The sequence below is a fragment of the Dermacentor albipictus genome, chromosome 5 (assembly GCF_038994185.2).
Source record: "Dermacentor albipictus isolate Rhodes 1998 colony chromosome 5, USDA_Dalb.pri_finalv2, whole genome shotgun sequence".
Taxonomy (NCBI): Eukaryota; Metazoa; Arthropoda; class Arachnida; order Ixodida; family Ixodidae; genus Dermacentor; species Dermacentor albipictus.
The window spans coordinates 121,243,330-121,260,695 of NC_091825.1; the positions used below are offsets into that span (position 1 = coordinate 121,243,330).

Consider the following 17,366-nt stretch of genomic DNA (forward strand, 5'->3'; position numbering starts at 1 on the left):
AAAATGCGAAAACACCCGTTTGCTTAGATTTAGATAGGTACACGTTAAAGAACCCTTGGTGGTCCAAATTATTCCGGACTCCCCCACTACGGCGTGCCTCAACAATCAAATCTTGATTTTGGCGCGTAAAACCCCATGCTTTGTTTTTTATTGAACCATGGGCCCTCTGAGCGTCCAGTTGTCTTTTGTCAAAATGTACTGACAATTTACGAGGCGTTCACCTCCTTTTTTTTATGTCACACCCGTCGGTCACCATGTTTTTTTCTCATGTTGCCAATTAAACTTAACGACCGCATCATTGATGAACGTTGCCTCGCACCATCGACCGAACGCTGAAACAAAAGAGACAGTGACGCCTCCACTCCGCGGCCACGTACCAATCGCGTACATTCGCACGGAGCATAGCGTACTCACAGTATTCGTCGCTCCTCCATCTTGCGCAGCGCCTGGTCCCGCTGCAGCACCTGCATGATGGCGTCGCGCTCGGCCAGCGTCAGGCTGCTCAAGTCCAGATCCATGGCGCGCGCCGCGCTGGCTCCGAACGGCGCGTCGCCCATCGTCCCTCCGCCGGACCCACCGGCGCCTGCGGCCGTCATGAACACTCGACCACCGGTCGCGCCGACCGCCGACCTCGGCTGCTGCTGGAGCCGAGCGGGACGCGGCCAGGCACCTCCGCCGCCCGCCCTACCACCGCCGTCTGAAGACGAGCCCCAGGCGGGCCTACGGTCCGCATCGGGGCCTCGCCCGCGCTGGGGGCCCCACGAGCCGCCGCCGCCGTCGCCACAAGCAGCCACGCGAGCGCCGCAACCAACCGCCACGCGCACGACCGCGGACGCCGCTAGCGAGGGTCCCGCTAGGCAGCCGGACGGGGCACAGCCGCCCAGGCGACACTCCAGACTTCTTCCAGCTCAGCGCGAGACGCCTCCGCTAACCCCCCACTTCCAGCCGGTGACTTCTCTCGGGCACGTCTTCGGCACTGGCCCGAGGTGACGAGAATGGGCGACGCGGCTATGGAACACACCGCTGCTACGGCTACAATCCGGGTGAGCGGATCGATCCTCCGCTGACGACTGGCAGCACGTCTTTCAACGCTGGCACGTGGACGCCGCAAGGAGGAAGGGGCGCGAGCAAGAAACACACACACAAGCACACACCAAACTATATAGGCGAGCCAGCGAGTTCGGGACTCTGAGCGGCAGCTCACGGCACTTACCACACCACACTATAGCACGCCTGGCGTTCCTCTTCGTGCTCCGAGAGAAGTTCCAAGTTTTCTCCGTGGGGGTTGGGGGTTACTAGTAGACGGTCGCCATATTTCGGGCTAGGCTCCTCTTTTTCGCGAAATGAACACTCCGAGCCTTCGAAATGAACACTTCGAAATGAACACTTCGCAAGCTGCAACCCACTTTTGATTCACACACCTTAGATGAGGAAGTACGTCGCGGGCCAGGAAAGGGTACGGTACATCCGAAGGTAGCGCATCCACTGCAAGGCGAGGACCCTATGGGCGAACGCCGAAGGCACTCCACACGACACGCACCACCACCTTGTGGTCGACAGCACCACAATAACAATAACGACGATAAACTGACTTCGAGGACAGAAATAGCAGCGAATAGCAGGGAATAACAGGTAAGAGCAGGGAATCACGATTCACAGCGATCCAGAAACATCGCTTTAAGAGATGAGCGTCGAGTCTTGCGCGCTTCTGAACTTCCAGTTGACACTTCTCGTGCGCAATGTAAACGTAAAACTTTTCACACTGCTCGCCGGCCACAGCTCTTCAACCAGGTTTAGCGGCAACGGCGGATCTTGATTCACGAGCGTCCGTATACCCTGTGCGTTCCTTATACGTCGTATCGGGCGCGCCGTTCGGAGACAGGTTCAACGGGCTCTCCTATTTGCATATCATCGCATCGTGGGGGGGAGAAAAAATGTCCCACGTAGCCAAAGAAACAGAGACAAAGACAGGTCTACGCCACTAGTCGCACCGGCCACTTCTTCACGAGTAATCCGGCCGTCGAGTTTTGCGTACGAGTCGCAGTTTCGAACGTACAGGCGGGAGCGTCAGACTTGTTGGCAGGCGAAGGCGTCGGCCCGAGTAAGACACCCCGTTACTTTCTCGTTCGTTCCCCAGGCGGCAGGTGGCGTCGCTAAGTCGCATCAGCTGCGCGCCACACGTTGGCACTTCGAAGCACGAGCACGAGCGTGGACAACACCGCGAAAACGAGCCCAAGGCACAGGTCTATAGACCAACTAGATGTGACGAAAACGGCGGCCAGCTACTCTCGCCGTCGACGCTTCGCTGCTTCGCCTCGGGAACAGGGTGGATCGGGGCCTCGAGGCATCGCGGTTTCCGGCACCCTCTGTCGGTAGTAGGTATACCACCGGCTCACCTGCACGACAGAAGGAACGCACAGCGATTAGCGGGGTTCTTATGGTACAACGCGTACGGGTTAATGATGAGGGTGACCATTATGATGAGGATTTCTAATGGCAACCCTTTGAAATATGGCGGCGATAAATAGCTGCTTCACCTATACTTCACCGAAAAACAGTTATTGCACCTATTGCAGTCCAGCACTTCTGTGTATCTCGGGTATACACTCCACTCACTCACTCACTCACTCCACTCACTCACTCACTCACTCACTCACTCACTCACTCACTCACTCACTCACTCCACTCACTCCACTCACTCACTCCACTCACTCACTCACTCACTCACTCACTCACTCACTCACTCACTCACTCACTCACTGTAGATTTTCACTTTTCCATGTGCATGGCACGCCATCTAGGGTGAACATGTGAGGCATATATATACTTATGCGGAACGTTGCAGATTCATATAGCGACTAATTAGGACTCCTTTGAAGGCGTACTAAAAGCGGCATTAAGGTAGGATATATAGGTTACCTATCTGGAAAAGCAAAATGCCCGTCTCACCGCAAGTATCTTCAGTTTATGCGGTGCATAAACATAAAAACTGCACCAAGATAAAGTTGCGTGACCTTTTCCCGTGGATAAACACGAACATTGCGTGAGGTCACACGTTACCATGCAGAGGAAGAAAATAAACAAAACTTTCCGCATCGCGGCATGCTTCGACATGATTTATTTAAAAGCTTAACTCAAGGTACGCTTCACATATACTCAATCATGCGTATTGGATCTACGCAATTCATTCTCTCTCTCTCCCTCTCTCCCCCCTATCTATCTATCTATCTATCTATCTATCTATCTATCTATCTATCTATCTATCTATCTATCTATCTATCTATCTATCTATCTATCTATCTGTCTATCTGTCTGTCTGTCTGTCTGTCTGTCTGTCTGTCTGTCTGTCTGTCTGTCTGTCTGTCTGTCTGTCTGTCTATCTATCTATCTATCTATCTATCTATCTATCTATCTATCTATCTATCTATCTATCTATCTATCTATCTATCTATCTATCTATCTATCTATCACGGAGACAGTCTGCACTGTGCGCAACCGATTCGCGGCAGGCGCGACGGCGAAACAAAGCCTTCAATTCGTAGGGAAAAGCGCGCGGTCCTCGTTCGCCGCGTTCGCCTGCAATGTCATACACGCGACCGCGCAGTTCCCGATGTACGCCGCTTCGTTCGCTTCTATATAGACGCACAGCGGGAAACGTTGGGGCCCGTACAAACATAACAACAACATGAACCCACGGTAACACCGTTCACACGGCCGAGATTGCTGCCCACATCCCACGCAGCTTCGAATGTCAGATTCGGAGCGAAGCTGTCAATAACAGAGCACACCCGCACGTGTGGCGTCCTCAACTCACCCTCGCACCGAGGGCAAAGTAACAACAAAGATACAGCAAGGATACAACAAAGGCACAACAAAGCTACAACAAAGGCACAACAAAGTTACAACAAAGTCACAATAAAGTTACAACAAAGTTACAACAAAGTTGCAACAAAGTTCCGGGACGTACACAACCGCGTACGTCCTGTAGCGCTACAAGCGTCTCGTTCTAACGAGACGCTTGTGGCGCCTTCCTTATTTCTTTTCTTTCTTGTTTTTTTTTTAACATGTGAGACTTAGGCGGCACCGCTGATACTGTTTCATATAGAAATACATCCAACGGAAGGCCACTGGTGGGAGAAAGAAGGGCACTCAGAATAGATATACACTCAAGCCAACTCATAAACTCCCGCTGAAAGTGAGCTCGCATTAGTTAATCATGTGCACTGGATCTTGAAGGCAAACCAAATAAATAAGTAAAACCACACTCAGTCCTAAAAAGTTAAGTAACGTGTTTACAGATTATACACAGCTGATTGAAGGTGTCCAATCAGGAACACTGATACTAAAACCCCGCTCACATAAAGTAAAATCAGGGAAAGAAACATAAAAGTAAGGTTACAGGTTCTATGATCTTCTGTTTGTTTGTCTGTTTGTTCCGCTTGCAATCTTCAAGCCTGTTTGAAGAATTACAGCAGGGAATGCGTTCGTGGTTTGGTGCAAGACACGCATATAGGGCCACGTTGAGACGCAGAAGAAGAACAAACAAACAAACAAACAAACAAAAAATGATGGCGACCCAATGCGCGCTGTAGTCGCGAACTATAAGCCGCAGCTAGTCGAGCGAAAACAACTTTCCGGGCGTTGGCATGCACTGCGTGGCAAGCGAGTCGACCGCCTTACACCACCCCCCTCCCTCCCCAAGTATTATCGAGCCGCGGAGAGGAAAGAACATATCCCTTTGAACAGGCGACACTGAGTCGGGTCGACAAGTAGAAAAGACGCCCCCCCCCCCCCCCCCCCCCCCCGTATGGTTGGCGACTTCCGACTACACGGCGCAAATGGCGATCCTTTTATATGTGCTCATTTGTAGTGTACGCACTTTATGATGAATGCGCGCGCACGTGAGCTGTGGTGAAAGTACCGGAATGACTTTTTCTTTCTTATGCTATGTGTTTCTGTTCCAGAAGCCGACAGCGGAATTAAACTGCGTAATTTGCCAAACTGGCTTTCGAAATCCGCAAGCTCAGCTGGTTAGCACTGAAGATAACTGCCAAAGCAGGCCGGCAGTTAGCCTCCCGACTATAGAAATCTGTGTTACTACGTCCACTGGCTATAGGAACACGTGTTTGCCAAAGTCGAAACCAACTTAAGCATGTAATGCGCCCGAACGAAATATACCTCGTCAAACCGAGTTAAAACAACTCGTTCTATTCTCGGCCATACAGAGACCATTCGTATAAAAGAGAAGGAAGAGAAAAAAGGAGGACGAACAGCAACGAATTGTTTTAGAGGAATATATAATTAGCACAGCGATTAATTCATTAGTAATTTGTTTTCTAAGCTATACCCAACTGAAACTTCGCCCCAGAGAGCGAAACAGAAAGAAGGATGCATAGAGGGGCAGGGAGGTTAAGCAGAGGTAGTTTCGGTTGGCCTCCCTGCACGGTGGAAGGAGTAGGGATGCAAAAAAAAAAAAAGCCAGTGGAAGAAGATTATATATATATATATATATATATATCCACAGTGAAGTAGACGCGCGTATGAAGCGGTTTGTTGACGTTTCGGCCGGGGTCCGGCCTTCATCAGAAACCCCGGTCGAAACGTCAATAAACCGCTTCATACGCGCGTCTACTTCACTGTGAATATTTACCCGGACCCAGAACTGCTTTTTTTCTGGTATATTGTATATATACTTTCTAAGCGATGTCTTATTTTTTTTTATGTGCACTCACTCCCACTCTCTCAGTGACTTTCTCCGACGTCCACACATTCACCGGCGACCGGTGACATTCCCCCGCCCACCCACCCGCCCACTCTTTTCCGAAGCACAGTCCACCCACGTTCACCGCTATTCGCCGCCGACGTTCGCACTGGCGCCCGCCTCACATCACAGCAGTCGCCGACAATCACCCTCGCGCCTCAAAGCTCTGCGCGACTCTGCGCGCACAACCGAGTGTGCCAGCCTTGGTCAATGACCACCGAAACGGCGCCGACTCGGATCGGCCGGCCGCAGACATCGCGAACACGTCGATGCGACCCCCCCCCCCCTCTTCCCTCCCCCACCCCTTCTCGAGTCGTCCCAGATGGCGACGTACAGCGGCGGCGACGTTGAGCGCACCTCGTCGAGATTCACGACGCGACGGAGGCATCGCGACGGCGACGGAGAAGGAACCGGCGTCCTTCTTCGCTTCTTGGGCAGGCGGTTACCACAGCGATGCGAAGACAAGTATGCGCAGGAATTCGGGGCACTTTTCCCCCTTCGGCCAGCTGCCGAACTTCACCGCAGTGCGCCAGCGTAACCCAATGGGCAGCATTTAAAGAAAGAAAAAAAAAAGATAATTCGGAGAAGATTGGCCGAATCGCACAAAGTTCCAGATAGCAACGTCGAGAGGGTACGCCCCTAAATAGCATGCGTATTTACGCCAATTAGTCATAATTTTCCTAATGCTTTATACTAGTGTTTTGATCCTGACCGAACCGACCGATCGTTTGAAATTCTGTTTAAAAGCTGCTCATTTAGTTACGGATAAAGCAAATCAGCGCAAAAAGAAAGAAAAACATAAAAAAAAGGGAAAAAAGAAACGAAGGAAAGACGAAGACCGAGCGCTTGTCGTCATCTTCCCTTCCTGTTCCTTTCCTTTTTTTTTTTTCTTGCGCCGATATCACTCAGCCGCAGTGCAAGACCAACGAACCCAACAATTAACCCTTCCGTTGAGTAAGGACGGCGCACTGCAGTGAAGTTCGACAGACGGCCGAAGGGAGGCAATGTCTAGAATTCCCGGACGTGCGGAAATGGCAAGCAGGTCTGAAAGATGAGCACGCCGTCGGTACGGATCCACGTTACCGAAAGGTTATGGCTTGCAAGCAAGGTTCACACGTGTACGCGCGAAAGAGGGCGGCGTGTGCTTTCGTCATTTCCGTTTCTTGTAATTGCGTCCGGTTCGCACGTCTGCCTCTCGGTAAGGCAGACGTGCAAGGGCTCTCGGTACAGAGAACGCATCCCGTTCCGTCACTGACGTCTGCTCCATAACAGCGCCGGCCGGAGCAGGGGAGGGGGTGCAGCGAGCAAATCGACCGACGCGGCCGGCTCGCAAAGTGAGTTCCAGAGCGCGTCCACTAGAAGTCCACTGGACGTACGTTGCCTTCACCCTCTCGGTCATCTCATTAAAAACGGAGGCTTCCGCGTCCGCCGCCGCGCGCGTGATTCGTTTTTTTTTTTTGTCTTTGTTTCTGCACGCACATGTGAACACTCTGCCACACCCCGTTAGGGCAAAGCACGGTCCAGACGACGGTATCAGCGGCCACGATTCTGTGGCTCTCTGAGAAAGGTTCACTCGACCTTGAACGAATACGGAAAGAGTCAAGTCAGTTATATACTACGGTTCGTACTTCGGTAGCAACGCTGTGTACAAGCTAAAATTGTTTACACCTTCGAGAGTGTTGGCTTGTCCCGTGGGTGACGCCGCTATATGTATACCTTGAGGGCCCTTCAAGACATTTACTGCGCATGACAGCAGGCTCTAGCTACAAGTGCGATGAGAAAAGACGCAGTTGAAAACTGGGTGATGATTCTGAACACTTCGGGCGCACAGAAATGTCTGACACGAGAATTTGACGGCGATAGCTTTCAATTTTTATTTAATGCACTCTTCGTATCGTTTGTAGCAGCTAGCTTAATTTTTGCGTACCACACACACAAAAAAAATGGACAAACAAGGAAACGTGATTGGTCCGCACCAGCGACTCCATCTTACGCATCAGACTTGAGGCTGTTACACTCTTAATATTTAAAAGTCTGCACCCTTTGAGGCGTATCTTGTTCCACAGCAACAATCGCCGTCTGTTTTGCATGCGTTTCCTTTGTTGAAAACTCTGCGCTCGCTACTTTACTGAGGAGAATGCCATGTCACGCTGGTAATACGCGTGTCAATCGTGACCTGGAAGCATACCGGGCAGGCAGCGTTAAATAAGGGAAATGCGGGCAAGACAGACGGCGATTATCGTTGTGGTACAAGACAAGCCCCGGAGGACCTAATCTTTTCTTAGCGTGTATACCCATGGAACAACCAAACACCCTTCTTACACCCATAAAGGTGTAAAAATGCTTGGTGTGTGCGGAAGCTACGCAAGTGTATAGTGCAGCCACAGAAGTATCACTCCACGCGTTTCGCAGGTGTAGTTTGGTTTGGGTTTGCAACTATACACATAACTAACTATAACTAGAACCTGTGAATGCGAGCTTACGTCAAATCGCGCATTATTTGTGCGCTCTTCTGCTTAGAGAACGTTTCCGCCACGAGCGCAAACGGTGCGCTGGGGTCGCTGGTCGCACAAATGTGTCACTCCGCTTGTTCGATGGTAAATATGTTCAGATATGCGACGCCTTCCGTGCGATAGTTAATAATATTTTGCAAAATAAAAGTGTGATGATACATAATGCTGCATCGAATTGCGTAACGCGTACCTTATACCTTTCTTTCGCATGTGACGCACTACTTTTTGGTGACCGGATGTGAGCGGTGAGAAAGGTGTGTGTCGCCTTCGTAGCGCTGCCCGCTATGCATCAGACCGAGTATAGCGGCCAATTTCAGAAAGGACGTTCTCTAGCATAGAGAAGAGTACTTGTTACACCACCGCAAATAGTCCTCACACAACAGAGAGAAAGGAAAAAGGGAAAAAAGGAAAAAGAAGAAAAAGAAGAGAAAGACGCCAGAAAAACTTACTTCCTGCACGTCACGACAATGTAAACACTTCGGCCGCACAACTATATTCATTACCAACACAAGATGAAGCGACAACGCAGCAACTGATCGCACAACGCCTGAAAAGCGGTAGAAAAGGATTACACAGTAAATATCTGCAAGTCCATTATATTACCAGATGTGTACTCGGCCGATTTCGATCTACCTTGCATCGAGACGCCGAAACCGAGCGTGCAGAGTGCCAGGGACGGCCGCACACAGTCCCGATGTGCGTAAGCGATTGATATCCAAGACAAAGAGACCAATAAACTATAAAGCCAGGCTATACCGGGACTGCCCAATCTGCGAGATGATTAAAACATCCCTTACGTGCAAGCCCGAGGAGGCAGACGGTTGACAAGAAAGAAATGCAAGACAGGAAGACAACCCCAAAGCCTTCCCCAAGCCGGCAACTTGGCAGCCACGCGTGAAGGCTAGGAGATCGGGCTTAAGAAAGCTGCGCGTGCACTTGCTGCCTGCCGATTCTTTAACTGTCCACGACAGTTGCTGACAAAGTATAGCTGCCGCGAGAAGACACCATCCGCTTCGCAGCCGGTTCGTGCCGAACGTTGCAGGACGCCGGCGCGGTCGCTTCGACCTTTTTTTTTTTTTAAGTATGCATACCGCCACGTGGTTGTGTCGACCACCGCGAATGACGTATAGGACCACCCGGCGTCCATATAGACAGCGCATGTACCACGAAGCACGGAAAGACAACGCGCACTGTGCAATCTGCGCCACAATACGATATGCGTTACATGCTTCTCAGCCAGAGACGTATCTGGCCCGTCTGCGCGCACCGCGTGTCAAAGCGGCTGGCGGAGGACTTGGTTCGTCGAATGTTTAGCTAGCGCTCAGTCGCAGAGCGAGCAGGTGCCCGGTTTCGACGTCACAAACTCACCGTGGCTCTCTCTCTCTCTCTCTCTCTCTCTCTCTCTCTCTCTCTCTCTCTCTCTCTCTCTCTCTCACACACACACACACACACACACACACACACACACACACACACAAACACACACACACACACACACACACACACAGAGAGAGAGAGAGAGAGAGAGAGAGAGAGAGAGAGAGAGGAACGGTTGAAAGTGGACGAAACAGAGGAAATTGTCCTGAAAGCACTTCTGGTAGAAGGTAATTTTTAACTACGTTTTATGCAGCAAACTAAATATAACAGGATGCCCAACTATAGCCACGCATAAGCCCGATATTTCGAACATGTTGGGTGTCATAGCAATTCGCATGAAATACTATTACTCTTATGGGAAAGCATAGATTCACGGCCTTCAATAACAACCTTTTGTTGCTTAAAACGGTATACGCTCTAGCGAATGCAGATTACAGGAGTGCACCAAATTGACTTGGAATAAACTCGAGTTCAACGTTACAATAGCAACGTAGAAATACGTTGAACGTTATGGGAATAACATTCAACTGAAGAGCATGTGCGACAAAAAAAAAGAAAGGCGATAAAGGATAACGCGCAACTGACAAGCGAGGCTAATCGAATGTAAACTGTCAACGGCATGCGAAATAATCCACGATTAAGGGTCGCAGTATTAGCGACTCTGAGTGAACATAAGCGGTAGAAAACTAATCAGTGAATATAAAAATGAAAAACATAAATAAAGCAAATTATCAAAGTAACCGTTTTGCTTCACCTATAAATTCTACTGCAGTACACCGAATATCCCTGTGGAAAAACGCCTAGTGCGCGGACCAAGGAGTCCTATCTGCTTCTCAAACGACTCTCCCGCCTTCCTTTCCTTCTTTCTTTTCCTCCTGTCCTTTCTTTCTCGATAGACGCGCAGTGTTGGATGTACAATGCGTGCCTCGAGGTATGCTGCCGCGCACGCAGATGGCCGTAGCCGCGCGCTCGGTCCCAATGGAGAGTTTTTGAAAAGAACGGCACGCGTGATGGCTACGAAACTATGCCCCCGTCTCGCAGGTGCCCGGACGACGCAGCATCGAGCCACAAACAACGAAGGAAAAGCACTCGGCCTCTTCTTCCTCCATGGTTCGCGCGCCGCCACGTCTTCTCATTTTCCCCCCTACCGCTTTCATTTGAGCCTCGCGGGCCGCGGAGGCGCGGACAAACTGAGGTCATCAACGACGGCTTCCCAGTCTCTGGCGCCCGGAACTCGGCGGCGACGAGACGTGAAACAAATAAGAGAGGAAGAGAGGAAGGAAGAAAGGAAGGAAGAAAGGAAGGAAGAAAAATAAATTCCACAGGAAGCCGTTCGCGTAGCATGAGCGCGGGTGGTCCGAGCTTCAGAAGAAGCGAAGTGGGCATCCAAGATCGTGCTGAACAAACCTGCGGTATTCGCTCTCGGAGTCATTTCATCCGATGGAGCCCCGACGGCGAGAATTCGAAGCAAGTTGTTGTTGTTGTTGTTGTTGTTGTTGTTGTTGTTGTTGTTGTTCGAGTGAGGTATACTTACAAAACGTAATACTCGCGGAGCACTGTGTTCCATGAGCCAAAGCTTTAAATAATGAAGGGCACGCGAACTTGCGGTAGATATGCCACTGTACAACGCTGTAGGTTGTGCTTACAGGGAATCTCAAGTGTAGCCACAGAACTTCTCATGCGTAAGAACACTTATTATTGCAATAGCAATTACAAGGACGTCCGAGGCGCACTGGCGCAGCCGCCGCCGTCGTGATGTCACAGCATCGACTGACACGCATGCGCGGATCGCGAGTGGAGGGTTACGTCTTCAGGGAGCTCGAGGACGCGGGTTCGATCCCGGCTCCGGCGGCCGCATTCCGATGTGGGCGGAGTGGAGTTGCGGCCGGGGGAGGGGGGGGGGACGTGGCATCGAACGGACGCTCCACAGGAGGAGTGGGAAAAGGGGGAAGCAAGATACAAAAGAGGTAAAAGTTTAGACAACCGGAGACGCTAACGAATCTGAGCGGGGGGACGAAATAAGGCCCAGCCACGGCCCAAGAAGGCAAACACGACATCTGTTCGCCTCAATATATACCGTATAGTATAGATTGACTTTCCATCCTGGGCCTGCGAAAGCGGTTGTCCAGCGGGAGGGAGAGAGAGAGAGAGGGAGAGAGAGAGAGAGAGAGAGCAAGGGCAGGAAAGGCAGGGAGGTCAACCAGAAGAGCATCCGGTTTGCTACCCTACACTGGGGGTGGGGGAAAGGGGAATAGAAAGAGGAAAGAGGGAGAGAGTGAGCACTGAGTGCGTGTGGGCGGGACACTATGCACAGGGACACTATAAACGGTCTTTTAAACCGGTGCACCTCAAGTATTGCACTAATGCACGATTCGCTTTTCGTGCCAGTGACGGGTGTTGTCCAGCGAAGCTGTTGCAACACCACCGCTACAATTGCTGAGGGTGACATGCAGTGCTTCATTGATGGTTCGGATGCGCTTGTTTTGAGCTTGTTCTTTATTTAAACGCATGCTGTTCACTGTGTTGAGGTGATTTCAATGAGTGTATGCAATGTTCGCTTCCCGCTGCTGAATGCTTGTAGCCTCCGCATTACGAGGGAGGACGAACCATTGTTTTTTTTTGCTTGCTTTGAAGGACTTCAGCCGCTGATGATCATGATAATAATTTTCATTCACGCACGCACACGAAAATTGCCGACCACCGAGAGGCTGTAACAGCTTCGCCGTAACATACATATCCAATGTGCAAAAACCACGTCCGTATTTACAGACCTTGTGTGACGTTCCTCTTTCAAAAAAAAAAAAAAAAAGAACGCGCGCGCGAGCGCGAAAGCGCACTGGGCGCCTCCTACAGCACAACTGCGAAGCGGGCGACACTGAAGAGTCACCGTATAAGCCGGAGTCACGTACAGTGACTCTAGGGCTCAGTCACACCGGCGACTTGAGGAGGTCGCGCGACCATTAGCGACTCGCAATCGAAACGCGACCGAAGGCGACTGATGTTCACACCGGCAAGCCCGGCTGAGCGCGACCCGCAAGTCGCAATCCCGGAGATTATCGTTCTCGGCGAGAACTCTCGGAATCTACGCGGAATTTGAACGCGACGCGGGAGGAGGCCGGATGTAGACACACGAAAGATCACTTCCGGTGCGCCTGCGCTGATTGGTTTATCAGTTTTGCGACCACGGTCGCGCGACTGAAAAATCGCGCAGAGGGCGACTGGCCCAAAATGGTCGCTTTTCAAGAAAGGCGACCGTTTGCGACCATTTGCGAATGGTCGCAAAGCGACCAACTTGGTCGCGCGACCTCCTCAAGTCGCCGGTGTGAATGAGCCCTTAGAAAGCGACACAAGGTCGCCCGCGCGACCTGCAGTGTGCGCGGGAAACACGTCCGACAGGCGCTTCCCGCGCTGCAAGCCCGCAGGGCGCGTTACCGCCCAAAACGCCCCGCGCGCCGAGAGGAGCTTTACGTCCCGTGCAGCCGTCGCAAGGCACGGCGACGCGAACCGCGCGTTTTCTGACACGCTGCAAGCCGCTCGGCTTGGCTCGGCTCGGCTCGGCTCGGCGGGAACGCAAAATAGCCGCTCGCCGATTCCGGCGAAGTCGAACGCGAGCCGGGGGGCAGTTTCCTAACAAGCTCGAAAAGGGCGGCACGCATTTGCTGCGCGTATTTAGAGACGAGCGACAGGCACGCTCGTCAAGCGACCACGCGGACGTGAACACAGCAGGAATGGCATAAACGAGACACGGGAGAACAGTAAACAGTAAAGGGAAAGCGAGAAGACCATGCCATGTGGATAACTGCGAAGTTGTGCTTCTCATCTTTTTGCATATGCTTGGCCCGTTGAAAAATCCAGTTATGTATGCATATATATGTACAACGTCGAATACTATCGCATTTGGTATCTCCTCAGGCGTATACGCGTGAGGAGGACGCACAGTAGGAGGGATATTTTGGTAGTGAAAGCCTGCTGGTGGACGTTCCCGCTTTCTTTTGTGCTCTGCATCTCGTGCGGTTTTTACATATATCCAACAGCCAGGAGGCTTTCACCACCAAAATATGCCTCCTACTACGCGTCCTACGCGTGAAGAGATGCCGAATGCGACAGTATTCGGCGGGAGAGTGGGGAAAGAACGGCCCGAGAAGGGGACATCACAGTCTGCTTTGCGAGCTAATGCAGCGAACAGCAGAGAGGGGAAGAACAACAAAAACAAGAAGGAGGCCTGGAACAGCAAGAAGAAGGGGAAAAAAGAAAAAGACGCGCCAGGGCCACGAAAGAGCCCGAGGTGCTCTTGGAAGATCGATGCAGTGAAGCAGCACCTATCCCCGCGTATACCGGCATTCGCCGTCTCTCAGCCTCTTCCTCCGCATCGATCCTCCCTTCCCAATCACGGGTGCATCTCACATGCGCCTTTCCACTTCTGGGATGCTTACAGGTGGCCAACCTCGCGCAGGTGATTGATGCAGGCTAGCATGCGCGCACGCAAGGTGGATGGATGCGTGGACGGATGGATGGATTTGGGGAATAACGTCTCCATTTGGGAAGGGCGCGGTTTCGTGGCACAGACGCCAACGCGCACGTGAACGCACGAGCAGCCGTATAGGGGGTGGGGCGGCGACCCCGAATTCGATCTGCGTGCACATACGTCAGCTGATCGATCAACGTGTTAACACGATAAGAATAAAAAATACAGCGCGTGGCAAAACTCGGACAGCCAGTTTAGCGAAAAAAATCCACCGTGGTCAGTCGTAGCAAAGTCGAAAGCCTTCACCAGCCACGATTATCGAGCCATGATCGACCTACTTGCGGAATGTCCGAAGTTGACTTTACGGCTGGATGCCACAGGCAAAGGGGCAAGAAATGATGCGTATTTCTGGCGTGTTTTCGCAGTAGCCTGACCCAACGTTGGTGCTCCTTTTACCTACGAATATTAAGGCCGAAATAAGTATACGCGCTGTTAGATAGGCCGAAACACGCGTATTCGAAATACGCGTTGTTTCCACTTCTGTCGGTAAACAAGAAAGAGAGAGAGAGAGAGATGCATAGAAAGGCAAGGAGCTTAACCAGAGGTAGTTCCGGTTGGCTACCCTGCACAGGGGGGAAGGGTTAAGGGATATAAAAAGAGAAAATGAGTGGAAGGGGGAGATAGAGAGACGAGCACGAACAAACGAGGTGATCACGTCAACTAATTTAGCCGTTATACAGTGCGGTCCTCGCTTCGCTCGCGTGTTGTTTTGCATGAACCTTGTTTGCCTCGCGCGCGAAGCGTGTCATGCGTGACGCCCAACTTACGTCGTAAATACGTCACTTGCGGACATCGCGCTCGCGTTCGCTACGCGCGACCAGTTGCATGATGGGAGTTTCTGTCGCTGCCACATTGAAGTGGCAGCGACCACTGTCGCTGCCACTTCAATGGTCGATTATAAGTGGTCGATTATACGTCGAGAGGTGGACTCAAGCAAACAAAGAGAAGTCCATCGCCTTAACCACTCGGCCACCACTGCGAGTACGAAACAAAGAGAACGCACCTCGACTAGATGCGATGACAGGACTCAGTGAAGTCGCTCTCTTCACTGGACGCTCCGCGTCGGTTTAACACGGCGTTGAATCTGCTTACGAAACTCGACAGACTGTAGAAGCCGAGACGCACTCGACTCGGCAACCTGTATTGAGCAAGTTCACTTGTTTGTCAAAGGAAACACACTAACCCTGTCTGCAAGGAGCGCGTCTCCATTCTGCATTCAATAACGTTGCATTTTTTTTTAATTATGATGTTTCGGAGGGAAAGTCTCTGCCGCTGCACTTTATGCGATGTGTTTTTTTTGCCCTACAGAAATAACCACCGTTATCTACCAAGACAAATAGCCACCACATTGCGTTCAACCCGACAATGTGGGGTTCGACTCCCTAAAGAGCCGGCCGAATTCTGACGGTGAAGTGGAACATGGAAGCTGTGCGTATACACATACCGAACTTTGTGGGCACGGTAAAGAGCTTCAGTGGCCGAATTCACAAAGGTTTTTGAAAAGTTCCCAAGTGCGTTCTTTGCCACTGTCTGGTCGCGTGCGCTAACATGCCCAGCATCAGGTTTGACTGGACTTTGCTCTTACGAACAATTCTAGCGTTACAGCTTTTCCGGGCACAGGTGATGAATACTTCAGTGGAGCCCTCCACTATACCGCACGCTTTGTGGCACATAGCTGGGATACTGTATCCGTTCTATTGCCATTCTTGTTTTCCCCTTTCGTGGTTACGTGAGTGGTCCGACCGGCGTTTCGAATACTTGATCATCAGGTTAGCCCAGTCTCAGTGAACGGTGCATGATTAATTAATTAATGTCTGGTGTTTTCCGTGCCAAAGCCACGATTTGATTGTGAGGCACGCCGTAGCGGAGGTCTCCGGATTAATTTGGACCGCCTGTTGTTTCTTGACGTGCCCCCATGGCAATGCACGGTATGACGGGCGCTTTTGCATTTCTCCCCCATCAAAATGCCGCCGCGGTGATCGCGCGCCTTTGGGTATTAATGGTGCATGATGAAAAAGAAATGGAATCGAAAATTGAAACTAATTTTTTTGCGTTGTATTTGCCCAGGGATTGCTTTCAATCAATCAATCAATCAATCAATCAATCAATCAATCAATCAATCAATCAATCAATGAATACATTGCATCACCGAAAGGTTAGCATAACTCAATGCGAAGTGGCGAAATGTATCCCCGTTTCGTGCAACAAGAAAGCAACGCCTCCGGCCGTAGCTTCGTGCACAGGTTGGAAAGGCCCGGCCTGCCGGAGAAATTTCGAGCGCCGCACTGTCCAGCCCCGCTTCGCCTGAGGGCCTGACTACAGAACGGGTCCGGTGACAGCCCGGGTTGCTAGAAGCCTGGAGCAAGACACAAGCCAGAGACGGCTCGACTTGATCTGGTTGACTAAAGGTTATTCGTACGGACAGCCCCGCAGGACGTTTTCTCTCAATGACAGAGAAAAAAAAGAAAAAAACGGAGACAAGATTAGAGGCGGACCGTCAACAAACGACTATCCACCGTCAGCGGCGTTGTAAACACTCTAGCCCTTGCGCGGCTGTGCTTCCAACGACCGAGTAAAAGAAAAAAGCCTGCAAGGACATGGTTAACCCATTCGATCTATATGCTGCGCAGATGCAACAGACAAGACGATACGTAAATAAAATACACGAGACAAAGACAGGCTCGGTCAAACGCAGTACGGAAAGGGGTGTCTCGCTCCAGTTACTCCGACTTCTTCCGTGCTTGGCCACAAAGCAGACGACACATTACCGCCACAAAGAAGCACGATAAAGAAAGCTTCGGGAACGAAACAGAACGGTATACACTTACAATTTTTCTCAGACAGGGCGAGTCTCCTCGGGAGTGGATGCACTTTAACTACACCAAAAGAGTTCCCGTCATTCGTTTATAGCCATGGCCGGGAAAAACGGGGAAAGAACGAAGGAGAAATGGAGTGAGGACAGCACTGAGCACGTCACTACGACGATGGACCTCCCGGAGTCCGGTCTTGGTGCCTTTCTTTATCGCTTCGCTCGCTTCGAGCTGTGTTCGTTGTTGAGGAAGACCGGGTTCGGTCCGAGGGTACAAACTACATGTTGAATGATATGCAGTGTTCCGTTTATAAATCGGTTGCTGTGTAGAGATCGAGGTAGAGAATGCACCTTCCCCCCCCCCCCCCCCGCCCCCCGTCC

General features: G+C 51.3%; 1 protein-coding gene across 5 annotated transcripts in view; it reads right to left on the bottom strand.

Moving 5' to 3' along the window:
* The window catches only part of LOC135911612 (uncharacterized), a 567,380-nt gene that overhangs the window by 418,008 nt on the left and 132,006 nt on the right, over window positions 1–17,366 (bottom strand). For all 5 annotated transcript variants that reach the window (XM_065443937.2, XM_065443933.2, XM_065443934.2 and 2 more), the window contains exon 2: window positions 415–2,396. In XM_065443937.2, the coding sequence (XP_065300009.1) occupies window positions 415–596 (182 nt within the window). In that variant the 5' untranslated portion in view covers window positions 597–2,396. The remainder of the gene's footprint in view (window positions 1–414; window positions 2,397–17,366) is intronic.